The 26,106-nt window shown below is 32.0% G+C and overlaps 11 protein-coding genes and 1 non-coding gene across 12 annotated transcripts; 5 read left to right on the top strand and 7 right to left on the bottom strand.

Annotated features, from left to right (window-relative positions):
• Positions 1–859: 859 nt before the first annotated feature.
• SND1 (Snd1p) lies at positions 860–3,280 on the bottom strand (the record flags this gene model as incomplete). The annotated part of the gene is made up of 1 exon (XM_041549843.1): positions 860–3,280. One exon carries the CDS (start codon positions 3,278–3,280, stop codon positions 860–862), a length of 2,421 nt encoding a protein of 806 aa, XP_041405777.1.
• Positions 3,281–4,771: 1,491 nt separating this feature from the next.
• HST4 (NAD-dependent histone deacetylase HST4) lies at positions 4,772–5,980 on the top strand (the record flags this gene model as incomplete). The annotated part of the gene is made up of 1 exon (XM_041549842.1): positions 4,772–5,980. The coding sequence occupies one exon, from the start codon at positions 4,772–4,774 to the stop codon at positions 5,978–5,980; it is 1,209 nt and encodes a 402-aa protein (XP_041405776.1).
• A 26-nt stretch (positions 5,981–6,006) lies between these two features.
• Positions 6,007–7,518, bottom strand: NUP42 (FG-nucleoporin NUP42; the record flags this gene model as incomplete). Its single annotated transcript, XM_041549841.1, has 1 exon — positions 6,007–7,518. One exon carries the CDS (start codon positions 7,516–7,518, stop codon positions 6,007–6,009), a length of 1,512 nt encoding a protein of 503 aa, XP_041405775.1.
• Positions 7,519–7,979: 461 nt separating this feature from the next.
• MSS116 (ATP-dependent RNA helicase) lies at positions 7,980–9,986 on the bottom strand (the record flags this gene model as incomplete). Its single annotated transcript, XM_041549840.1, has 1 exon — positions 7,980–9,986. The coding sequence occupies one exon, from the start codon at positions 9,984–9,986 to the stop codon at positions 7,980–7,982; it is 2,007 nt and encodes a 668-aa protein (XP_041405774.1).
• Positions 9,987–11,152: 1,166 nt separating this feature from the next.
• Positions 11,153–12,403, top strand: REF2 (RNA-processing protein REF2; the record flags this gene model as incomplete). Its single annotated transcript, XM_041549839.1, has 1 exon — positions 11,153–12,403. The coding sequence occupies one exon, from the start codon at positions 11,153–11,155 to the stop codon at positions 12,401–12,403; it is 1,251 nt and encodes a 416-aa protein (XP_041405773.1).
• A 1,018-nt stretch (positions 12,404–13,421) lies between these two features.
• Positions 13,422–14,057, top strand: RHO1 (Rho family GTPase RHO1; the record flags this gene model as incomplete). Its single annotated transcript, XM_041549838.1, has 1 exon — positions 13,422–14,057. The coding sequence occupies one exon, from the start codon at positions 13,422–13,424 to the stop codon at positions 14,055–14,057; it is 636 nt and encodes a 211-aa protein (XP_041405772.1).
• A 490-nt stretch (positions 14,058–14,547) lies between these two features.
• On the bottom strand, positions 14,548–14,895 carry MRP2 (mitochondrial 37S ribosomal protein uS14m; the record flags this gene model as incomplete). The annotated part of the gene is made up of 1 exon (XM_041549837.1): positions 14,548–14,895. One exon carries the CDS (start codon positions 14,893–14,895, stop codon positions 14,548–14,550), a length of 348 nt encoding a protein of 115 aa, XP_041405771.1.
• Positions 14,896–15,269: 374 nt separating this feature from the next.
• MET16 (phosphoadenylyl-sulfate reductase (thioredoxin)) lies at positions 15,270–16,091 on the bottom strand (the record flags this gene model as incomplete). Its single annotated transcript, XM_041549836.1, has 1 exon — positions 15,270–16,091. The coding sequence occupies one exon, from the start codon at positions 16,089–16,091 to the stop codon at positions 15,270–15,272; it is 822 nt and encodes a 273-aa protein (XP_041405770.1).
• Positions 16,092–17,006: 915 nt separating this feature from the next.
• Positions 17,007–18,491, top strand: JIP5 (Jip5p; the record flags this gene model as incomplete). Its single annotated transcript, XM_041549835.1, has 1 exon — positions 17,007–18,491. The coding sequence occupies one exon, from the start codon at positions 17,007–17,009 to the stop codon at positions 18,489–18,491; it is 1,485 nt and encodes a 494-aa protein (XP_041405769.1).
• Positions 18,492–19,448: 957 nt separating this feature from the next.
• KABA2_03S08470 lies at positions 19,449–19,522 on the bottom strand. The gene has a single exon. It is a non-coding gene; the product is annotated as a tRNA-Ile (tRNA).
• Positions 19,523–21,233: 1,711 nt separating this feature from the next.
• On the bottom strand, positions 21,234–24,113 carry KABA2_03S08448 (plasma-membrane proton-efflux P-type ATPase; the record flags this gene model as incomplete). Its single annotated transcript, XM_041549834.1, has 1 exon — positions 21,234–24,113. The coding sequence occupies one exon, from the start codon at positions 24,111–24,113 to the stop codon at positions 21,234–21,236; it is 2,880 nt and encodes a 959-aa protein (XP_041405768.1).
• Positions 24,114–25,544: 1,431 nt separating this feature from the next.
• Positions 25,545–26,030, top strand: KABA2_03S08426 (uncharacterized protein; the record flags this gene model as incomplete). Its single annotated transcript, XM_041549833.1, has 2 exons — positions 25,545–25,562; positions 25,791–26,030. The coding sequence occupies 2 exons, from the start codon at positions 25,545–25,547 to the stop codon at positions 26,028–26,030; spliced, it is 258 nt and encodes an 85-aa protein (XP_041405767.1).
• Positions 26,031–26,106: the final 76 nt, after the last annotated feature.

The following is a 26,106-nucleotide window of genomic DNA, read 5'->3' as shown; positions in this document are numbered from 1 at the left end:
TTTTTGGGAGAATTATATTTTTCCACTTATGTCTAGGTAGTAGTAGTAGTTACTTCTCAGTGGGTAGTTGAGATAAAAATGTAATGTACAAATAAAATTTAATAATCTAGTGAAAGTCCAATCTTTAGGGAGAAAAACGCTTATACGGTGGTAGTTGTACTTCAATGACTGCTCTTTGTAGTGCCAAGTAGTTTAGTCTTTATTTCTCAAATATGTATTTTACTTGAGCTATAGCATCACTAAAAAATTTACGCAACCTCGTAGAAAGTGAAGTAAAGCAAAAAAAAAAATATCAAAAAAAAAAATCGATGATCTCAAAGAAACTTTTCGATGCGATGAGCTTTCTCGCTGTTTCAAGTCAAAGTAAAGTGAAAAAAGAAAAGACGGCGAAAGTGATATAAGAATGCTAAATCCCGTTAATGGTGATATCCAGTAAGGGTAAAAGAACGAAAATAATGAAATATACTATATGATAAAAGTATTAAATGTTATGAATAGATAGTAAGAATAGTAGTGAAAAAAATGCAGTTACCAAGTACAATCATTTTCCTAGATAACCAGTTCATATCGGTATTATATCAGGTTGTTGGTAATGGTAAAATGCGATGTCTATATATGATAAAATGAAATAAATTGTGTTAAGTACTGTGAAAAATGGGGATGAGGTTCGTTGTATGAAAGTTAAACCATCGGCCTGCGAATAATATTAATGTTTTTTGTTTTTGTTTTTTAATATTTTATATCCAGTTGTTGTTGTGTGATGGGTATTGATTCAGGGTATCTATAAATGTAAACCTGCGTAGAGAATGCTATTTTTGTTTGGTATTAACCAATTCTTTGTAAAATCAGATATTAGATGTCATGAATTATGGCCTAACATCCAGAACTTATCTCCATCTTTATCATTATCCCCATAAAGGTCGAATGATAATATCTTCTTAAATTTAGAGCTCAAATTTTGTTTAGGTTCTTCAGTAACTTCTGTTCTTTGAGAGTCTTGATTGGTGTTTATCTGGGACCCCAAATGTTTCTCGTTTAAGTAATTTGTCGAACTAGTTACAGTACCATCGGTATCATTTTCATCAACTCCATATAAATTCAAGTCCAAGAATCCTGGAGTTGTATCAATTTGAACTGGTGTGCTATATCTCTTTTGTTCATGTTCTAGCTCAGGGTCAAAATCAGTAGATAACACTTTGGTTATTGGTGTCGTTTGCGGTTTGGATGGAAGAAAATGCGTTTTTTCATCATATTTTGGGGTTGGGGATGAATGCTCACCCATCATCAATCTATCCTCCTCATCCATTGACAAGAAATTCGACTGTGGTTTATTGAACATCAAAGCAAATGCATTTCTATGAGGGAATTTGTATGGATTTGAATCATTATTAAATATTACGTTAGATTTTCCTAAAGTTCCATTAGAGGAGTTATTGTCATTATTAATCTTTCTTATTTCATCTAAGGAATTATTTATCAAACTCTTTTCAAAAAGTTTTACTGTAGAGGAACTCACATTTGAATTATCGTTATTACCCTTCGGTGTGGTAAACATATTAACCAATGATGCATTTGAACTGTTGTTACTAGTGGAAGGAGACGACATTTTTGAATAGAATTCAGGCGGTATTAGCCCTGTAGGTGGATTAGGAATATTATTCAAATTACCATTAAGTGTATATTTTCTTTTTCTCTTAATTGGTTTTGGGTAAGTATCGTTTTGGAAATCACCATCATGGACATAAATATTAGAAAAACTTCTACTACTAATATTATCTCTAATGGAACCGAAAGGAATTAAATTATTTTGGTTAAATGGTGCCTTTTGAGCTGGATCCATTAAACTTAAAGATCTGAATCTTCCCTTCTTCATAGTAGTAGAAGATGACGATGAATTTGACGATGAGCCATTTTGAATTTTCTCATTTGCCATATCTGGTACATGTTGACTAGAGGCAGTTCTAGAAAGAAGACTTGGAACGTAAAAACTAATACCATCTTCTTCATCTTCGTCATTTTCTTCGTCGTCATCTTCGTCTTCGTCATCTTCAACAATATCACCATTATTATTCATTTCTAGATCGGAAGTTATATCTTTTGGTATTTTTGTAACGTTATGTGAATCATTTTGTTCTAAAGGAGATTTCTTATCGATTTGAGTATTAAGTATTTTTGGTGAAGGAGATACTTTGATAGAAGGTATGGTTAAATTTGTATTCGATGAAGAATTTCTAATGGGGATAGAATTTAATATTACTTTATTGGTATGATGATAAGGTTTTGTACTAATAGACTGTGATCTTACTCTAACCGATTTATCTTTATTTGAAGTAAGAATATTATTTTGGAAATGCATTAATGATAAAGATTCTCTTTTAATCGATTCTTTAGAATCAGACCTTTTATGTGTCTTCGATGTTGGAGTTGTGGGTATCATTTGTGGAGGAGATGGAGGAGGAGGAGGTGATGGAGAATTTTCTTGTAAGGTCATTGTTGAATCATCGAATATTTGATCAATAGAATCTTGTGATATAAAATTTGTTAATGGTTTATCTGAAAGAATGGTTAATAATGCTTTAATCCCGGTACTATTCACTATAATTACGATTGATTCTATATTTTGTGGGTTCACTGAATTATGTTCAAGGAATTTTTTATTTAATTTAGTAAAATAATCCTTAAATGGTGATTCAACTAATGATTTTTTATCTAATAAAGAATGTGTGGAAGTGTAATGATGATAACCTAAATGAATAAAGTTAATGATTTTTGATTCCAATATATTATTATTTAAGAAAGTGTTAAACCATTTTAAAGTTAAACTTGAGACATTAAGATTGATATGCAATTTAACGTTTGATAAATCATGAATTTTTTTAAATAAAGTTTCTATTAAAAATTTAATAGTTTCCACGTATCTTATTGAACCTGAAGTGTTTATTGTTAAAGTGCAACTAATCAAATCGTGTTTAACAGTAGCCAATTGTGACCAAAACTCTTGATTATTATCGACAAAACTATCCCAAATCAATTTTTTAAAAAGATTTAATCTAAATCTTCTATTAAATTTTGATAATTTCGTATCATTCAATTCATCATTATAATAATCTATTGTTGGAATATCAATATAAAATAAAATATTAAAATTTGAACATTTTTGTAATCGTTCTGCGTTATAAGATGGATTTTTCCCATCGATTTCAGAATATCGTAGTAAATATAATGAATTTTGTGAAACAACTGAAATTTTGGGTCGGTAATATAATGAACCGGATTCCATTTGTTTATATATATAGATTTGTCTGTCTGTTTTTTTTCTTTCTCGTATTTGTTGTGAGTAATGTTATGATAAAATTTAAAGTGAGTAATACACCGATAAAGAATCTAATGTAATATTATAATGGATATGTATAAAACTTGGTTACTTGTAGTATCTAAGATAAAATAAAAAGTAAAAGTTTTGTTATAATAAATAAGGGTATATATATATATATATAACAAATTTTTGTTATTTTGGAGAGATGAGTAATCTCTCCATGATCATGATCATCTTTATATATGTTAATTATTATTAATCAAGAGAAAAAAACAAAAAAGCCAAAAAATGAGCGACGAATATTGAATAAGCGAGAGAGAGGCAAATCCCCAATTCTCACAAAATATATATAGAAGAAAGAAGAGTCACAATAGATTCATATCCAACTGTGATCCTGATCAATACAATTCAACACATATGTGCATTCTATGAATATATACATATATAACTACATGTTTATTGAAATCGTGTCTTCTTAGACACCTTATATTCCTCATTCTCATTCCCCCACTCCACACCCCATACTACGGACTAGGCATCTAGTAATTCAGATGTGGACATATAGAAGTAAGGCCGGACACCCCTCCTCCCAACAGAATACACCTGGTATTACTATTATTACCATCAATACAAATACTAAGTATATAGTAAGCAACCTCTCAAGCTTCCAGTTTCTGTTGAGATCACAAAGTAGCTTGTCGTATACTTCACAATATGATTATATAATTTACTTAGATAGGCCCACAGATATAGCCGCACAAACACGTTTTTCCGATCGTTTCGTCGCATGGAATTTTTTGATTTTCTGATTACGTAAAATGATAAATCACATAGAAAACTTGTCTATACGAACTGTTGGGTGATTGAACCGATACAGTTTATACTATCACGATACATGTGGGGATGCAAGGTTGAGCAATGGCACACTACTAGTATGTTGTTATTATATATAGCAATTGATGCGAATTAACAAATGAGTGCGTACAAAATGAATATCAAATAGTGGAACGTGTGTTATCACATTGCACGGCGTACAACGTAACTGATTGGCGATATTCTTAGAAAAGAAGAAGGCGGGTCTGTCTGTATTTTACACAAAAACCCGTGAAGCAAACTTATTCAGTAGTGAAATAATCAGCAATATGAATTATTCTACCAATTACTTCTCCTAAATAGGTAAGAGATGAGCTCGCGGTAATGGAAGCGTTTTGTTGGCATTGGCGTTCTTGTACCTGAACTAACAGATACAAGTAAGAACCTGTAAATCTAAATGGATAGTCTCTTTCTATATATATTGTTTGCATACCTTTCGTTAGTCTTTCATTCTACAACTTAGTTCTGTATATGTGAAATAAACTACAGTTGACTTGATAATAGACCAATCAGGCTATTCAAAAAACATAGATCTTTGATCAATATTGAGAGGGTGAACCATCAAGAATAGTAAAAAAAAAAATGCCATCACTGTCATCAGATTCTTCAAAGACATCGTTGACACCTTCAGTGCCATTAACACCACCAACAACTTTAAAGAAACGTACAACTCGTGATGTATTATCAAATGAATCTCCATTAGCACCAAAATTATTACTACATGATTTATTGAAAAATGATAAGTTGTTGACCCCTGCATCCTCCCCACAAAAGAAGAAAATTAAACAATCTTCACCTTTAATAAAACGTAAAAAACCTAGACGTACTACGATACACCGTCCTATTGCAAATTCAGTGCTGTCTCTAGAATGTTACCCTTTGATTAAACCAAAGGAACAACCACATAATAATTATTTACGTCATATTTTGAATACTTGTGAAAATATTGTCGTCGTAGCAGGTGCTGGGATTTCTACTCATGCTGGTATACCGGATTTTAGATCAAAACAAACGGGGTTATATTCAAAGGAAAAATTTAATAAATCTTTAATGGATATTAATATGATTTATTCAAATGAATCTATGACTTTAAAATTTAATGAATTAATGGTTTCCTTGTATCTAAAATCAATTCATGCTGAAACTACACCATTTCACCAATTATTAGATAAATTAGCTAAACAAAAGAGATTGAAAAGAATCTATACACAAAATATTGATTCATTAGAGACTAAATTACCACATTTGATGGAATATAATGATAATAATAACTCGACTAATTATCCCATCTTGGTGCAATTGCATGGAAATATTTCCAATACAAGATGTAATAAATGTAACAATATTCAAAAATTTGACCCACACAGATTAAAAACAACTGAAAATCCAAAGGGGGATTTGATTGCAAGTTGTCTCGAATGTGAAGAATTGGAATATGTAAGATCTGTTGCGGGTCTTCGATCAAAAGGAGTAGGTTCAATTCGTCCGACCATAACTCTGTATAATGAAGTTCACCAAGACGGTGACACTATTGCAAATATTATCAATTACGATACAAAATTAAAATCAATAGATTTATTAATTATTGTTGGAACAATGCTATCAATTCCACATGTGAAAAAATTGTGCCAAAACATGGCTCATTCTTTAAAGAATGGGAGACGTAAAAAAGGTCATGTTATTTTTATATCAAATGAACCGCCAACACAATCTGTATTGAATGCTTTCAAAGATACGTTAGATTTGATTGTTATTGGTGATTGTCAGACGTTATATAATTATATAGATTAAAAAATGACCATTAAACGTTTGTAGTATTATGAGACCAATGCAATTGGAGGTGGTAAATCTGGTACTTTTCCAAGTTCGAAATCTGCTGCCTTAAAGGCTTCTAATATTTCAACACTTAACTCAATACCCGTACTTGAAACGTCAACATTAGTGTTGCTTACATTATTAGCTGACATAGCAACTGCAGATGCATTTCCTTGTGTAAGTACTTTAGGGTTTCCGCTTCCAAACAATGAATTAGTTGTCACATTAGTTGTATTATTGATAGCTTTACTTGTTTGTCCACCAAATGCATTCGAGGTATCGTTAGATGTGCTAGATGTTATATTACCAAAAGGCGTTGCATTATTGGCAAAGCTTTGGGAAAATGCAAGATTAGTAGCCCCAAGTTGCCCAAATGATGATTTCCCTGTAGTTTCTGTAGAAGGAGCTCCAAATGGACCATTGTTTATGCTTTCAGTACTATTGACACTAAATCCATTCGTCCCGACTGTATTTTCGACAACACCAAAGACACTTTTAGTATTTGGATTAGCAGCAGCACCGAATGGACTTGTATTGCTTATATTATTTACTGATCCAAACGGACTTGCCGCTGTAGTTGTATTAGTATTATTAAATGTACTTGGACCAGTAGTTTTATTAATTGCACCAAAGGGAGTTGAAAATGTATTGGTATTTGTAGTTGTCCCATATGGACTATTCTGGGGGTTATTTGTACCATTAGTTATAGCACCAAAAGGTGATATATTATTTGTAGTGGTGGTGCCAAATGCTTTATTCTGGTTGGCGTTACCACCGAATGCAGGTGCCCCGAATGCTGATGTGCCGAATGATGAACCTGGATTAGATGATGCGATATTCGTAGTTCCAAACCCAGAACTTCCAAAAGCATTCCCAGAGTTTGTACTAGAATTTTGAACATTTCCGAAAGGTGAGTTACCTGTCGCTGTTGTGTTATTAGAGGCTCCGAAGGATGATGAGCCGAACGCTGACGACATCGAAGAAGGGTTTGGGTTTCCAAATGCAGGCTTGCCAAAAGCTCCAGGATTGCCTGGATTTTTATTATTTGTCATACTTGATGTCCCAAATGCATTAGGCGCAGAAGAATTTGTATTATTTTGAATTGATGAGAAAGGAGATGCACCTGTTGTAGCAGCTGAGGATCCAAATGCAGGTTGCCCAAATGCACTACTTCCGCCTGTTTGGCCAAATGCTGGTTGTCCAAATGAATTTGTTAGATTTTGACCAGTTGTGTTCTGATTGTTATTATTTATCGAGCCGAAAGGATTAGCATTTGAATTACCAAATCCACTAGATCCAAATGCAGGTTGACCGAAACTTCCATTATCATTATTACTATTATTATTGTTATTTCCCTGTATAAATAAGTTATTTTGATTGTTTAAATTATTATTATTATTAGGGCCATTGGCATTGGCATATACATGAGCAAACTTACACGAAGTCCCAAATTTACAATATCCTTGTTGGAAAAATTTACACGGTATCTGTTTTGAGTTATTGTTATATGCCATTGCGCTGTGTCTTTACCTTGAATTTATTGATTAATATCCTTTATATGGTTATATTGAACTTCTGAATCCTGCTATTTAACGTTTATTGTGGCATTCTACTAAATCGTTATGTATCTAAATTTTCAATGATTATAATATAAATAAAATCAAAAGTTAGCCTAAGCGATGTAACTGCCATAAAAAAGTAAATTAAAAACCGAGAAGGAATAAGAACATGAATGAACTAATTTAAATATGAACTTTATAGAAGTAAATGCAGATATATTATATATAAGTAACAATGGAGATATGTATATTTACAAGTGGTAGAATAACTCCTTTCTATCTATACTCTGTTTTTTTTTATAATTCAGAACCTAGTTTTCAGAATCTATTTTTTAAGTTATTTTATGATTGTTTATTTTTTTTTTTGCATCATTTAAAGATGATCTTTGATTCAATTATAGTATATCTTCAAGTCATTAATTACCAAATCTATTAAATCTCTGACCTCTTGAGTTATTATTTGAGTATCTATTCTGTTGATAATTATTATCGTTGTCGTAATTTCTATTACGAGAGTTTCTATTTCTTTCTGGTTCATAATCGTTGTCGTCATTATTGAAACGTCTTGATGATGCTATGTTAAACATTTTTTGAGCAACTGGATTATTTGATAAACCTAGTCTTTCTAATTGATGTCTCCCAATGGAAATTTTTTCTTCTGGATCATTTAACAATTCACCATATGATGCAGCTAATTGAGGTAATATTTTTCTTGTATCGAAACCATATTCCTTAATAACAGATCTGTAGAAGGAGATCAAACTTAATAATGTGTCAGATAGTTCGTATGGGTCATCAATCTTGGATGCGAACTCCTTTGAAATACCTTCATTAGTCTTGTAATCTAATTTATTCTTGATGATTATATTTTTTCTTTCTTCTAATGTTTCAATAAATGGTAATTCATCTTTACATAAGAAAATTGTCGACTTACCTTCTTTACCACTACGAGCAGTTCTACCAATTCTATGAATATAATTAGACAACTCTGATGGAACACCAATTTGTAGTACTTCTGCAACATTAGGGAAATCCATACCACGAGCACCGACATCGGTACAAATTAAAATACCCTTTTTAAGTTCTTTGAACTCTCTAACTAGGTTAGTTCTTCTTCTTTGTTCGATTTTACCATGGAATTCTAAGATAGGTAATTCTCTTCCAATTTCTTTTCTTAAAATATGAGAAATAAATTTGGTGAATTTGACAGTTGGGGTGAAAAGAATAGCTTTATAGCCTGGGGATAGTTCCAATTGAGATTTAATATGTTGAATAGCAGCATAAATATTATCTGAAAATTTATCAGAGATCACTAAAGATTGATCGATCTTTTCATGAGCTTCTGGTTCATTCTTATCCACAGTATCTATGAAAAGACAACTTTCTTTATTCATAATGGAATTAGACAATCTTTGAACTTTTTCGTCCAAAGTTGCAGAAAATAGCAAAGTTCTAATATGATCACGACCTTTCCCGTTCAATCCATTCAAAGTATTTGATATTTCTTCCAAATCTTCTTTAAATCCGATTTCCAATAATCTATCTGCTTCGTCCAATACTTTAAAATCGACATATTTGAAGAATTTATCACCTTGTTTGCTTAGCACATCTAATAGTCTACCTGGAGTGGCAATGACGATATTTGGTCTTAATTTATTCATTCTTCTCATAGCTGAATCAAAATTAGTACCACCAACTAATGCAACTGCTTCGAATTTCTTCAAACCATAATTATGTTTATGTATCTTTTTCACTTCACTTTCAATTTGTAATGCAAGATCTCTAGTAGGTGCGACAATAACAGCTTTAACCATATATTGAGAATCCCTGTCTGTGTTAATTAAATGTTGGAAGATTGGAATCAAAAAAGCAAATGTCTTACCAGTACCTGTTTTAGCTCTAGCAATAACATCGTTTTCTTCATCTTGTACAATGGGCTTAATAGTCTTTTGTTGCACCGGAGTCAACCCGTCGAATCCCATACGAGATATGGATTTATGTAATGTGTTGTCTAATAGTTTCTCTTCTAACATTTGATCCAAAGTTACTTCTTCAGCAGCAGCATCCTTTGGAACGTGGATCAACTTAGCCATAGTGGCTTCATCGAAATGTACTTCATCTTCATCCCTTCTAACAGGTTTACGGAACTGTTTCCTGTTATTATTGAAACCATCACGTCTATTACGGTTATAACGAGCACCACTAGTGTTATTAAAATTATAACCTCCAGTTCTACCACCACCTCTATCGTTACTACGACCAAATGAGCGGTCCATTCCAGACTGTGCTACAACATTAGTGTGAAACGATTTATCGAAACATAGAAATGATGATTGGGCCGAAGCTAGCAATCTTGGTAAAACAGTTGGAGTGGATCGGGTCCTACCCAGCACTTGTATTGGAAGTCTCGATAAACGTAACATATTCTGCTGAGATATATATTAGATATGAGTTGTTTGTTCTACTTTTATGAGAAGGAATAAAGACAATATAAACTATGTAAACTAAATAAGATATTTCCCTTATTTAAAAGCTTATGCCATGTACAGAGCCTCTTCTGCTATTATTCTTCCTCTTCTTCTCGAAACAGATAAAAAATCTACAGAGTGAGAAAGAAAGAAAGAAAATTTGTTTTCCTCGTGCGACTTGTTAAGGCAGACGTGGGAACTTCCAAAAAAAAGCATCCAAAACTTCAGTGTCTGGTAGTAGTAGATGTACCGAGAGGGTAACGAATAAAGAGAGGAGCTTGACAGGGATGACTGAGATAATAACGGAAAGAGTATTATAGCATCATAGAATGAGTGTCAGCTTCTCACATGTTCTAAATAACGTATATATATAGTGTACGAAAGAGAATACGTGTTAAATTTTCACTCATCAGATTTTGTTACCCTGCATTGCGATGTAATATCTTGTCAACAATACGTTTATCACTTGCAACGATGTATGTAGCGTTATTCAAAAAATCTTTTCCCACTCAAAAATATTCAAAGAGAGCCGAGAAAATATATAGAGAGAGAAAGAGAGTCATTTGGAATTTAAAGGTTAAACAACGATACACCACTATTGGGATAAATAGAAGCAAAAAGATAGTTCAGTGTTTTACGATCTGAAGCAAAGATATAATACAAGGAACTCTAAAGAAGCGTTGTGTTACATAACTTAATATTAGATTAGCATCCTATTTTTTTTTTACTTTTTTGTCGTGTTTTTAAACCGTACCCCAAAAATTGTATTTATAGAAGGACTCTTACGATAAGTAATTACTTAGTTTAATTTTTGTTTTCTATCAGAAGAATATACTGAGTATACATTTTCTTTCTTTGTATAATAGATTAGTATTGACCTTCTATTATATTTTTGATAGTTATAATAACGTTTTTGCCAAAAAGGAGAATCGATAAAATAAAATAAAAGAAATTCGCAGGGAGAATAACAAAACAAATACATACACCTCTACTTTCTTAGATTTTACGTTGTTGTTATTTTTAATAAAGTTCAAAGTTATTAGTTACAAATTTGTTTTCTATTTAGTTCTATATTTTTCTTTCTTTCTATTGTTTTTGAACAACAAAAAAAATATTAAAATATGTCAACCAACCCAGTACCTCAATTAGTAAACGTCTCACATGCCTTGTCAGCTACCGTCATAGAAGAGATGCGTAATACTCTCGATACCTTACAGCAGCAGAAACAATTCAATGAAGATCAAGTACCGTTATTGATGTCATATTTGGCACAATTGAACGGAGCTCTTCTACAGTTTACAGAAGATAATAAACATGTAAAACCTGGAGTCGATGGTGTCACTTCTGGTGATTTGGATTTAATTAATGGGTTAATTACATTATACAAAGATTACATCTATAAATTTAATAATATAGAGAAAAAATTCAGTTCAATGGAAGCCAAACCGCAATCAAAAATTGATACCATTTCAAGGAATTCATCGAATGTAAATTTAGATGAAGGAATCCGTGCATTGAAAGAAGTTAAACAAGTGAAAAAATCAGTACCAACATCTACACCAAAGAGAGAAATATATATTGCTGATAGTAGCAAAAAAAAGAAATCTATTGAAACTAATAATACTATCTTAACAGATGAAAATATTAAGGAAAATCAAATTAACAAGAAGAAGATATCATTCACAAAATACAAGAAAAAAGAGGATTCTCCAATAAATTCAAACGATGAAACATCGGGGAATAATAAGAGAACAAGCATCCAAGAGGAAAATATGGATAATTCAAATAGTGAACGTAGTCCTAAGAAAATGAAATTAGATGAAAATTCTACAAAGATACGATCAATCTTAAAGAATAGTGAAACCAGTGATAAGACAAAACAAAAGAAGAAGAAGAAAGTTGGAATCAGTTTCCCAGTAGAGGATGATTTGGTAAGAGTTTATGGTGATGATCTTCCAACTACTGGTTTAAAAGTTACACCAACGGAATTAAAGAAAATCTTAAGACCATTTAAAGAAGGTGAACCAAAGGAGAAAGTACTTATTGAAGGATTTAATTCAAAACCAAAATTATTAAATATACAAGTTACCATCAAGGATTCAGATATATCCCAATTAAAGAATGGACCAATAAAATTTGAGACTATGACACCACTGTTATATAGAGATAATTTCAGGAATTTTAGTAAAGATTTGAAAAAACCAGCTAGAGAGCCTATTCCTGAGATGGGTCTACAACATAACGGTACAACTCCATTAGTTGCACAAGCATATGGCCGTAACGGTTTATTATTAAGGAACGATAGAGGTGGCATCCCTTACAAGCGAGTTCCTGAAGTAAGAAGAAATAAATATCCATCAAGATACCAATAGAATGAATAACATCCTTGAACGTTCGAGCGTTCGAGCATTCGAGCATATTATTAATATTATTATCTACTTAGCATTGTCATGTTGAATCAATCATCATTACTACTACATTTCCATTTCCATTTCCACTTATTTTTTTGTGTTGTTCTGTACATCTACGTATAAATGCAACTATTTTTAAATACATTCGTAAGATCGTCATTGAAAGTAGTCACATCCGAATATCCCACTGTATCTAAAAAGTTACATAAACATATAACCTATTCATCATCTTCTCCTTCTTCTGCTTCCCCTTCCCCTTCTGCTTCCATTGGTGATAACATTAATTATAAGCCTCTCTCGCTCTATTGCAGAATCTGCCTACGCAGAGCCAGTCCTCTTTCCACAAAGCAAGGCGCAACTTCCCCAGTGAAAGACGCGGAGGAAATAATTTTTCAGTTTCTTGTCACACTGAACAACTTTCAAGTATTTCAAGTATTTCAGAGATGACGACGATAAATAACCCATGAACTCTCTATATCCCTATATAACGAATGTATTATGTGCATTGCACGGCATATGTTACATATTTATAAATAAATATCTGTATATTGATCAATGCTTTTACCTTTTTCTATTGTGGTCAGACTGTGCTTGCTCGCTGTTTAGCTCTAGCTGTGCTTAGTTTTTCTTGATTCTTTTCCAGCCGGCAGCTTTTATGTTATTTTTTTTCAGTTTGGTAGTTTTGTTTGTTTGTTTGTTTGTTTTACATTGCCAGTATTATTATTATTGTTCATCTCTATATACTTTATTTTAGCTTCATATAAGGATCTTGATCTAGATATATTTGTTTTACAAGTATTATCTTAGTACAAATTGCTACACTGTTTCATTCTTTTGTATATATATATACATATATTAATATTTAAAAGTAAAAGAACATTAATTATAATATTCTATTAGATTTGGTTGTGTCTTTTGTGTTTTTGATAAATATAAAAAAGAATTATACAACGATATAATATTCACTAATAATAGCACAATGTCTCAACAAGCTAATAGTATCAGAAGAAAGTTGGTCATCGTAGGTGATGGTGCCTGTGGTAAAACTTGTCTGTTGATTGTCTTCTCAAAGGGTCAATTCCCAGAAGTTTATGTTCCAACCGTGTTTGAAAACTACGTGGCTGACGTCGAAGTCGATGGTCGTCGTGTAGAATTGGCTCTATGGGATACTGCCGGTCAAGAAGATTACGATAGATTAAGACCTTTATCTTATCCAGATTCCAACGTTGTCTTAATTTGTTTTTCTATTGATTTACCTGATTCTCTGGAGAACGTTCAAGAAAAATGGATTGCAGAAGTATTACATTTCTGTCAAGGTGTTCCAATCATCCTGGTAGGTTGTAAAGTGGATCTAAGAAACGATGGGCAAGTGATGGAGGCTCTAAGAGAAGTAGGTCAACAACCAGTATCTACTACTGATGGTCAAGCTGTAGCAGAACAAATCGGTGCTACAGGTTACTATGAATGTTCTGCAAAGACAGGATTTGGGGTTAGAGAAGTCTTTGAAGCAGCTACAAGAGCTTCATTGATGGGTAAGTCAAAGACTAATGGGAAAACTAAGAAAAACTCAAACTCTGATAAGAAGAAGAAGAAGAGAAAGTGTACTCTATTATAAGCGTATATGTGTGTTGGGGAAAAGAAATAATTTAAAATGAAAAGAAGAAGAAGAAGAAGAAGAAGAAGAAGAAGAAGAAAAGGAAAGCAATGTCGTCGTTATATTTAGTCTCTTCTGTGATGAAATATATATATATATATATATATATATATTTAAAAAGCCTTTCTTTATGATACAATTCAAATATTTCTCGTTTTTACGAAGCTTTTGATGATTGAGGATATACAATTGTATATATAGATATATAATTCATTGTAATAACAATAAAAATAATAATAACAAAAAGTATTTAATGAAATATAATAATTGTTCGAAGTTTGAATTATTGTATTGTAATTATACAATATATGTTACGTATGTGTGTATGTACATGAAAACAATCACTATTTACAAAATGAAATTGTAATCGTCTAGAGTATGGATTAAGGAATGATATTATTAACAAACAAAAGAAGGTCTGCTCAGCTGGAATATAATACATGTGTTCTTTCTACCACACACCCTTCTTAACACCAGGTAACTCACCGGCACGAGCCTTTTCTCTGAATTGAGTTCTACATAGTCTGAAATCACTTATCACAGCCCTGGCTGTACCAGATGCAATACATCTGTTCTTCACTTGAGTCATTTTGGTATATTTAGGCATGATGTTCAATTGTAATTGGGCCTGCAAACGGGTCTTTGGTGGTAGGACAGTATTTCTGGCAATATATTTTAATGCTTTCACAGTGACTTCATTCTCAGCTGCTTGTTGTCTCTTAAAATTATCTCTAATGATTCTAGCATTTAAGAACCAAGGAGGAAGTTTCGTCTTTACAGGAAATCTAAAGTTACCCATTATATTATTGGTATATATATTTGTTACTCAAACAATATAATACAGAGGAAGTTGTTTGGTACTGTGTCTTCTACCTCTCTATTTTAATTCTTCAAACAGGTGCATATACAGCAAACTGTTCCCTTCTATGTTATATTTTGATATATTTAATAGTAATTATATTTTGATTATTAAGTTTTTTTGTCGGTTTTCTTAGAACCCGAGCCCGAGACAATAATTATTTAGGCGTAATAGAATAAACGTGTATAACGATCATTAACGTCACCATTTGAACTAATGAATAACCTTCTCTGCTAGTTATGATAATTATTACTATGTATGTTTAATTACAAATCTATATCTTTATATGTCTATGTTTAAACGTTGAAATTAGTCTAGGCTTTTGATTGGGATGCAGTTGCATTTTTCTCCTTTAAGAATTGAGCAAACCTACTTGTTTCATGAATCCCACATTCAGTTTTCGTTTTACCTTTCCATCTACCACTTCTTTCATCGTCACCTTCTTTAACGGGTTGCGTAGAATGGTAGTCACCTATAGATTTATAACCTAACTTCAATAATTCATTCGTGGGCACATTTTGCTCGTTAATATATGATTGAACTTCATTGAAAGTCCAATTCATCAGAGGGTTAATCTTAATAATTTGATTCAACGTATCAATCTCGACAAAATTTAATTCTGATCTAGATGCACCTTGAGATTTCCTTCTACCAGTGAAAACAGCAGTAACACTTAATTCCTTATAAGCTTTACTAGCAGGTTCCACTTTAGCTAGAAAATCATATTTATCTTCATCTTTCTCCCATAATAAATCACCGTATTTGCTAGCAAATTCAGCTTCATCAGAACAACCGGTAGGTTTAACTACATTGATTGATTGGCCTAGTGGTTGATAATATTTCGTCTCGACAACCTTCAATAGATCTAATGTCTGAGGGAAGTTATGTAATGTATCAATAAATATCAAAGGTACCAATGGGTATTGTTCATCCTGTGAATGAATCTTGTATAGCATATCTATGGTAGCAAGCCCAGTTAAGCCAAATGCAGTAGTTTGGAAGAGATTAGGGAATGTAATAATTGCCCATCTTAGAATTTCTTGTGGTGTGCTTAGAGTGCCCAAGAATTTATTCCAATGATTTAATTGTTCTTCCGTCACTGTAATATTATTGTTCAATTGATACACTTTTGACATTCTTATATATAGGATAGGAGACACAATGCAATATATTATAGATATATGATACTTATGATTGATCAAATCATAGTTACCACATTCCTATTCGTTATGAGAGATCTCCGTTATATATATATATAAGATGCATAATTCATCAAACATTATTTCAAAACAACTTTGAATGCTTCTGTTGCCACATACGCACTCTCATTTGATTAATCGTTAAGTTAACAAGCAAATCACATATTATAAATTGAGGTTAGTATGCCATCTCTGTCATTTATAATTTAGGTGGAACACAGATAAGTGGATAAAAATGCCACATAATTTGTACAGAATCACGTGCAATTGTGCTGTTTATTTTTTTAACCTTATTACAGTGATGAATACGATATTGTGACACAACAAGTGTCACGTTCGACATAACTACTCGAGATACGCAAGAAGATTGAGTGTCTCAAAGATAATATAAGACCTGTTATTGACTTAGCCGTAGTATTTAATAATAAAAATTGAGTAAGCACATCCTAAAAAAATTATAATCAATGTGGTGATATTGTTAATGGAAGTTTGGTATATCAGCCAGTATTGGGTTTTCCAGTAAAACTGGAATTCAAAAATGTAATCAACTCCCAAAGTTGGAAAAACGGACATGTTCTATGTTATATCTTTTCTTGAAGGGGAGTTAGAATAAGTATAGTAAATAGACTGTCTTATTTTAATTCAATTAAGTATTATGTGGTATTTTCGTACCAAGCGATATTTGTGCAGATGGAAAACCTGAAAATTTTTGAAAAATTATCATTTAATCATATATTTTGCGATGAGATGAGATGAGATGAGACAATCAGTATTTAAATAACATCTTGTTATCAATAAGATAATTGAATTCATATCGAACCAACTGATCAATAAGGCAATATAGAGTTCAAAATGGCTAAAAAAAATTCAAAAAATAAAAAGAATGAGGTTCTAAAGGAATCTGATGCATTACCTCTGTTAGAATTCAAATTCGATGAACCATTATTTCAAATGGCTTCTCATCCAGAAGAACCTATCATTGCCGTTGGTCTATCTAATGGATACATATATTGCTATAGATATAACCCTGAGGCACTAGTCACATATTTGAAGGAACATAAAAAGGCATTCAAATTAACAGATGAAAATACTGGTGAGAAAAATGAAGTCTTTTGGAAAATGGTTAATGTATCCCAAGATGAAGGAACTACTCAAGCAGATAATGACACAGTTACGTTAATGTGGAAGACTAGACGTCATAAAGGTAGTGTTAGATGCATTTCAATGGATCCAACCGGAAAATTTATTTATTCCATTGGTACTGATAATATTTTGAAGAAGGCTGATGTACTTTCAGGTAAGGTATTACAAAAGACTAATATTCAGAATAATAATCATAAGTTTAGTAAAATGGTTGTATCATCAACTCATCCAATACTGCTACTAGGTGACGAAGTTGGTAATATTTATACATTAGATACAAAAACATTCAAATTACTAAATGTTATTAAAGGAATCCATGGAGGTGACTCTATCAATGATATTTTCAACTTCGCTAAGAGATCGGTATATAAATTCATTTCTGTAGGTGAAACTACTCTTGCATACTGGGATTGTAGGAATAGCAACGAAAATGACTCTACTGAAACAGATGAAATGAAAAGAAATGTAGTCTACAGTGATGACCAAGAAGATGAAATTTTATGTGGAACCTTTCTTGATCCTGAAGAAGGTGATACTGTTGTTTGTGGTATGGGTGAAGGGGTTGTAACCATATGGAAACCTAAAAAGAATGATTTAGAGGATCAATTATCAAGAATTAAGATTACAAAAGATGACAGTGTGGAATGTATCGTACCAACATTACAAGACGATAATTGTGTATGGTGTGGCTGCTCCAATGGTAAACTATATAAAGTTGACATTAAAGGTAGTAGGATATCAGAGATTAGAACACATAATTCAGTCGATGAGGTTCAATTTTTGGATTTAGATTATGATTATAGACTAGTGTCGGGTGGTATGGATAATATTAAAATTTGGGAGTCTCAAAATAGAGAAGGGAATGATTTGGACTCTGATGAAAATGAGAATGTATCAGATTTGGGGTCAAGTTCTGAGAACGACTCTGTATCTGATTTAGATGATGTTTCTGACGATGAAAAAGAACTATCTGGTCTGTCAAGAGAAGAGTTAATTGCTGAACTTGATAAAGATCTAATAAATGACGATGACAGCAACAGTGAGGAAATTCCAGAAACCGTTGAAGATAATTCTACTTGTAAAAACAAAAAGAGAAAAACAAAAGCTGAGAATGCTAAACAGAACAAGAAAATAAAACAAGAAAAGAGAACATATAACGACTCTCATGGTATAACTAAATTTGACGATTTGTAAATGTAGAATCCCATTTTGATATTATATTTAATTGCATAATGATACCTTGAAAGGAACTGATATGGATACTCCATCACATTCGGTAGAGTAATTCTTCGGTATTTTCGTCATATGTTGAAAGACGGATCGGTTAAGTGAATTTTAAGTGTTTTAATATATATATATTTTATATAACGATTATACCTCTAAAACATTTGAAACCATAAAACTATAACTACCAATTACGTTATCCAACTAGACAAATACCGGTTTTCTAATCTGTTGGATTTTACTTTTCGATCGTGACATAAAATCTCAAAAGAGAAGCCTCTTCGGAATAATTATTTGTAGATGATTATAGTTTCATATGTATTTGTATATGTACATATTTGGAAGAATTAGATATGCCTGATATGTAAACTTAACAGAAATAATCTTGAAAAACATTTAATTCTTTTTCTAAAATAAACATACCCCTTCTAATATATTAATTAGAGAAATCCAAAAAATAGGCTATCTCTATTCTGTAATACAAGAGATATAGCTAACATAAAATTAATACTAAAATGGAAGATATTTAAAATATTAAAGTGTCGCCAAAAGAAATTTTTGATTAGGCAAGAAAACCTTTATCTTAAAGTTTGGAGAACATTCAAAGAATTAGTTTATTAGATCAATTTAATAATTAATATGAAAATGGCTATGAAAATGTATATCTCATTATAAAGAGAATTCATAATTTTAAAAAGAGAGAGAATAGTCACTCAGGCTTTACCATTTAATTTTTCCAATCTACTTTCATAAAGGAAAAATATTTGGCCTGCACAATTGTTTTTTACAAAATTAAACTAGTTAGGCAAAAAAAAATGTACTTCATCTCGAAATATCGATATAGTGTAAGCAATATGTTTCAGCTCAGGCGCGACATAGTCAAACACTCGAGAAATGTGATAAGCAGTTGTTTCTGCTGCAAAAAATTGATCCCTAGCGGGATCGAACCGCTGATCTTGGCGTTATTAGCACCACGCCTTAACCAACTGGGCCAAGGGATCTATTTTAATGTAATTTGTTGTATTGGGATCTCTGATGGTTGAAGACAAAAATATAACAGACAGTTATATTTAATTACTATTACTATGTTGTTAACTAATTAGAACTTATTTCAATAATCGTTGTTTCTTTTTGTTTTATAAAGTAAGTTTATATACGGAAGATTATATATTTAAAGTTAGCATATGTGGTCCTTTTATACTTTTTGGAAAGGCAGCCAGTCTATCAAATATTGATAGTATTCTTACTAAACATTCTTGAAAAATGGTAAATGATGTTAAACAGAGGCAACTTGTAAACGTAAGTTTGAAATCGAGAATATACGATTAGCATTCGAGTTGAAATTATCGGACATAGTTATAGACATTCAAATATATAATCTTGTGGTTTATTTTATGTTGTATAAAGTAAGTATATATAAGGAACATTGTATAGATATAAAGTTAGAATAAGTGGTTCTTTTAGTGCTACCGCTACATTTCAACATCATTGTTATAATATATTTTCGATAGATTAAAGTTTGGAGATCGAATTTTACAATTGTTTCAAAGCATATATTAAATTTGAAAATATAAAACTTTAGTGAGAGCTACAAAAGTTAAATAAAACAAACCTCAGTATACATTGGTTATTACAAAATTATAATTCTTCATTATAATAATTGTCAGAAATTAACAGTAATAGGTTATCAGAAATTAAGGGTAATATAACTCCCTTAATTTTAATATAGGTAAATGTAGAGAATCTGAGATAGAGTGTTTGCCTCTATTAGTCTCTTCAAGCTTTACTTTATTTAATTCGGACATTTTTTAATACGATAATTGATCCGTCTCTTTATATTATATATAATTTATAGAACGAATAGAATCTAACTTCCAATGTAAGTTCAGAATTCTTTGTCTTTATATATTATTTAATTTTACCGATATATCATTTCTTCTTGCTATCTAAACGATTGTTACCTAAACGATTGTTAAGTAATGAACTTATTACTCAACGATTATGACCTAAACGATTATGACCTAAACGACTATTACTTAATAAATGTTTAGTTCTTATTAGGACGTTTTAGATATCTTGGTTCCAGATATTCTCTGTCATAAAGGTATTTCTTTACCTATTGAAATTAAGTGTTGTGCATATTACTCTTAATTTCTAACAGTAAAGAAAATCCTTTATTCACATTTACTCATTGATATAAAAAGAAGCTCTTAGTATAATACTGATGGTAAAATTAAATAGAAGACGTCTTCTATTTAACTGAACAAATTTTATTATATTATAAAATCAACTTATAGTCGTCTGATCTTTTTTATCTTATATAAAAATATAAAAAGTAAATCATGGAAATAATTATATTCATAAATGAAATATTGTTCCATTTATATATGTTGGATTTCTTGTTGTAGTGATTATAAATTCACTCAACGGTGACGTAAGTAATCTATTAGTAAGTTGTTGAGGGATTAACCTATTATCAGATCATCGAGGGATTAACCTTGGTCGTTATCATTCTTATAATATATTTCCGACAAATACATATAAAATATTAAATGTTCTTTAATATGTAACTTATGTATAATATAAAGAGACGGATCAATTATCGTATTATAAAATGTCCGAATTAAAAAAATCAAAAGTTGCAGAGACTAATAGAATGGAAAACTCTATCTCAGATTCTCTTAAATAATAATAATAATAATAAACTTATTATCATTCCTCCTTTTCATGTTTCGTAGACATTCGCTTCATAGCAACAACAAAATCTTCGAACGTTCTGTTATGTACTGTCTCTTTTTGAAGAGGTTTACCGTTCATCAATTTGTCAAACAGAATTGACTCAGACATTAAGAAATATGCACCGCCTAGAACACAAAATACACCCAGTGACCAAATCCATACCCTTACAACTGTCACAATATCATTCCAGTTCTGTGACCACCAACCAAATAAACAAAAAATAGTTGCAATGATATCAACAGCAAAAACAGCAGCTGCTAACTGCCAGGAAGGCATAGACGACCAGAATGGACCTACAGCTCTTGTAATAAATATTAACCAGTTTTCAGTAAGAGATATCTGAAGAAACATGACCCCATCAATAGAACCAAAATTTTGAATTATTCCACCTCTAGGCAAAAACATAGTCGTGACGCAAATCCAACTCCCAATTGCTAGAATTACACCTAGTACAACAGACATACCCCATAAGCGAGGAAGATTCCATTTTACTGGTACCGTTAAATATTGTTCTCTATCATATGCTATAGCTAATGTTGCTACATCAGCAAATATGGCAATAAATACTATAAGTTCTATGCTAAGGCTATTATCCAGTATAGCAATCCATAAACCAAGGAAAATTTCTAGATGGATCGAAAGTGCAATACGGTATACGATATATGCGTACATTCTGTGAAAGATTTGTCTAGAAGTTTTCAAAGCATCAATTATTGCAGATAGGCCAGGAGCCAAAAAGACAATATCTGCAGCTGATCTAGCTGCATCGGTGGAACCTTCTACTGCAATACCAGCGTCTGCCTTTTTTAAAGATGGCGCATCATTTACACCATCACCGGTCATCGCTACTAAATATCCTCTATTTTGAAGTATTTCAACAACCTTATATTTATGTTGAGGAAATACTTCAGCAAACCCATCTGCGTTTTCTACGAAATCGGCAAGTTCAGAGCCGAGCATACCTGCATCACCATCACCAAGACCCAATCTCTCAGAATTGTATATGTTATCACCCAAACCTAGTTGTCTGCATGTTTCTTTAGCAATCCCAACTGCATCGCCGGTCAACATTTTGATTCGCAAACCTAGTCGCTTAGCTTCAACAATTGTGTGAGCTGTATCGTCTCGAGGTGGATCCATACAAGGCATAATACCTAGTACTTCCCAATGTTGTTTTTCCTTTTTTCTAGCAACACCCATAGCACGGAAACCTCTAGAAGCAAGTTCAGCGACTTTAGTATGATAATCTTCTAATATTTCTTCTGGGATGGCATGATCCTCTTCAACAGTTTTTAACACGAACAACGGAGCACCTTTTACGCATGTTATTTTCTCACCTGAAGGTGTTGCTACTATGGCAGTAACCTTCTTTGAAACAGGATCAAATGGATGAAACTCCAGGACTTTGTATTTAGTCAGTAGACTTTTAGCCGTCGGGAATTGAACTAATGCCTTTAAAAATGCTTTATCTATGGCATCTAAACCTTTTTTCTTTCTCGAGGAAGCTAAACAGGCGGTTAACATCAACTCGTCAGATGATACACCTTCAAAAGTATATGGATGGTGCAATGATAATTTATTTTTAGTCAAGGTACCTGTCTTATCAGAACATAAAATTTCAGCTCCTGCTAATGATTCAATGGCTGATAAATTTTGAACTATAGCTTGCTTCTTGGCCAGATATGCTGCTCCAACAGCCATAGTAGTTGTCACAACCGCTGGTAAACCAACTGGAACTCCAATAATAGTAATTCCAAGGGTATATCTTAATATTGCAACAATAGGTTTGGTTCTGTAAAAACATGATGTCCAAACCAATAGTAATGTGATGATAACAAGAATTAGAAGAATAATACCAATACCGTTTAAAACCTCTGTAAAGTGTCCCTCTGTATTAGATGCTTTGTTCACTAAAGCTGCAGCTCTACCAACAAAAGTGTTATCACCAATTGATGTAACAATCACAAATGCATCCCCTCTCTTGACAGTTGACGAAGAAAAGACGTGATCCCCATAGCGCTTATCTGCAGCTAAGGATTCTCCTGTAATAGAAGACTGATCAATTTGTAGGTAACAACCCTCAGTTACCAATCGACCATCTGCAGCAACTATTGTGCCGTCCTCTAATTGCATTAGGTCACCTGGAACAATCTCATCAGAGGGTATTTCCATTAGATCACCTTCTCTTAACACAATAGCGCTTTTTGCTAAGGTCTTTTTCAACTCATCTACTATCGAGCAAGCTTGATATTCCTGAATAAAACCGACACATGCATTCAATATTAATAATCCACAGATAACACCAAAATCGACCCAATCACATAGACCTGCCGCTAAAATAGCTGCAACTTCCATAACAAACTGAATTGGACCCAAGAAGAATTTAAAAAATTTAATGATATATGATTCATTTTCTTCTGTCATCTGATTAACCCCGTATTTTCTTCTTCTTTGAAACACCTGATCCAATGTCAGTCCAATGCTAATATCAGTCTGTAGCAGTTCTTCCGGTACAACTCTAGAACCAACAGTAGCAGTGTTATCTTCGAAATCTAACTCTTCTTCAGAATCTTGATTAGATTGTAATTCACTAATTAAAGCATTGATATCATCTTCTTCGTCCGAAGAATCAGAAGAATCAGAAGATGATAGTGTACTATCTAAAGAGGCTATACTGTCCTCATTTCCTAATAAAAATGCATTTGACACCTCCTCAGTAAATGACTCAATGGGGGAAGGCTCATCTTTTTCACGTGGGCTAGCTATCGTTGCGGTTGAAACTGAACTGCTAGGGGAAATATGTGTATTAGTTGGTGCTAAATCTGACTCAACTGGTATAACCTTTTCAGTCATTATTTCTTTTTTTTGTAGCACTAAAGTATGCTAATTAGTAAAGTATATCGATACTGTGACAGTAGTAATGAAATATGTAATCCTCTTCCTGTAAGCTTTAACAAGCAATATTACTAAAAGTTAAGAGTATTGGATTAATAATACTTTAGAAATTAATAATTAAGCATCATATTTATATTAAAATAAATTGTTCTGTTTAGTATAAATTACCTTCATTTGGGGTTATTGATAATTTTCAAAAATTATGAACCCTGAAATTTCTTTAGCTAGCTCTCATAATATGTGAAATGGGTAAAAATATTCCTTACATAACTACAACAAAGTGCCATAATTCACAGTAATAACTAAACACAGTAAACAAAAAATCTTAATTTTTGATAATGAAAACATTAAAGATTGGACATTTCTTAAAAGGGTGGGTAAAAAAAAAAATCCATTTGTCAATGTGAAAAAAAGTATAGCAAGGAATAACCTTACCTGAGATGAGATCCCAAATTTTACCTTTTTTCTGTCATTTATTTTTCTCCTTCAAATAAATGACACAATTTTACCTTTAAAAATAGGTATACAAAGAAGATAATCATATAACAACGTTCATGTATCAGATTATTTTTCTACCTTGGTAATATGTTTTATTCTTGATTGTATAAAATAAAAAAGTGTGGATCAGCAGAGGGAAAATAAATAATTTAATTGCATCCCAATATTGTTGTTGTGAATTGTAAGATAGCAGTCTCACGTTCGATAACAAACATCATGGTTTTGAAAGGCGTCTTAAAAATCCCATGGAATTAAACCTCTCTATACGAAATAAAATAAAACATGATATCATAAATTAAATAAATCTTTATCTTCCCTTAATAGTTACCGCTGCACTTCAAATATATATTCAGCTCGCCTATATTATTGTGACTTCCAATATGAGCCAAAAAAGCATTATACTAGCTAAAAAGTACACCTTCTAAACTACTATCCATTAGAGTGATTATTATTCCTAAGTATAATTATGCTGTTGACCCTTGTTCATTGAGCCTGGAAGTAAGATACATTGATGGTCATTTCAGCCATAAAATGACCTTTTTATATCAGATAGACTACATAGCGCAATTTGTGCGTTGTTTCTCTTCCATTGACAAAAAAAGAGTTGTATGCGGTGCAGCCATTAAATATTAAAAAAAGTGCTGCAAGAATGAAAAATGATGATTATTTAAATCTATTCTTCATATACTTACCTCTATATTGAGACAATTACAAAACGTTTGAAGGTGTTTGATTTGTTATAAGTTCAAAGGATATATCATAGACGATATAGAATACTCGATTGTTGGTTTTAAGAAAAATAATTTTAAACCGTTGCCAGTATTATTATAATTTAGGAGAGCATATTTTGCTGTAAAGAATAAAAATAAATTATACAAATTAATATATAAAATGAGACCTGTTGTTTCTGTATGTTATTAAATTGGAAAATATGGTGGAATCTCAATGTTTGAGAATGGCACTCTCAGTCCTTCGTTGAGATTCTCCTTATTCTATTGAGGAGGATATTGAACTACTTTTCATTATAATATGATTATTGAATTATTTATTTTACTAACAGAATAATACTATATCTGGATGAATTATGCTTAATTGTACAATTTACGAGGGTTATTTATTTATTATTATTATTTATAGGGAGGTAAAGCCTGGTTCTGTACCGTATTGTCTGCATTCGGTGTAGTAATTTTATCTGTGATAGCACATTTGTTTAACGTTGGCCACGAATCATTCGTTGGTTCCATAAATGACCCTGTGGATGGACCTGCAGTTGCACATACTGTTTACTTGGCTGCATTGGTGTATTTAGGGTTTTTTGTATTCTGTGGATTCCAAGCATACCTAATCGCTAAACAACCCGCCATCGAACTAAGGTGAAAGAAACCTAAAGAGAATTTTAAGAGATTATAAAATATGATTGGAGCATAATCATATATATACATTTGTATTCACA

The sequence above is a fragment of the Maudiozyma barnettii genome (genome assembly GCF_903064755.1).
Source record: "Maudiozyma barnettii strain CLIB 1767 genome assembly, contig: KABA2_03, whole genome shotgun sequence".
Classification (NCBI taxonomy): Eukaryota; Fungi; Ascomycota; class Saccharomycetes; order Saccharomycetales; family Saccharomycetaceae; genus Maudiozyma; species Maudiozyma barnettii.
Note: the sequence above shows the minus strand (reverse complement) of the source record. Positions and strands in the feature narration are given on the sequence as shown.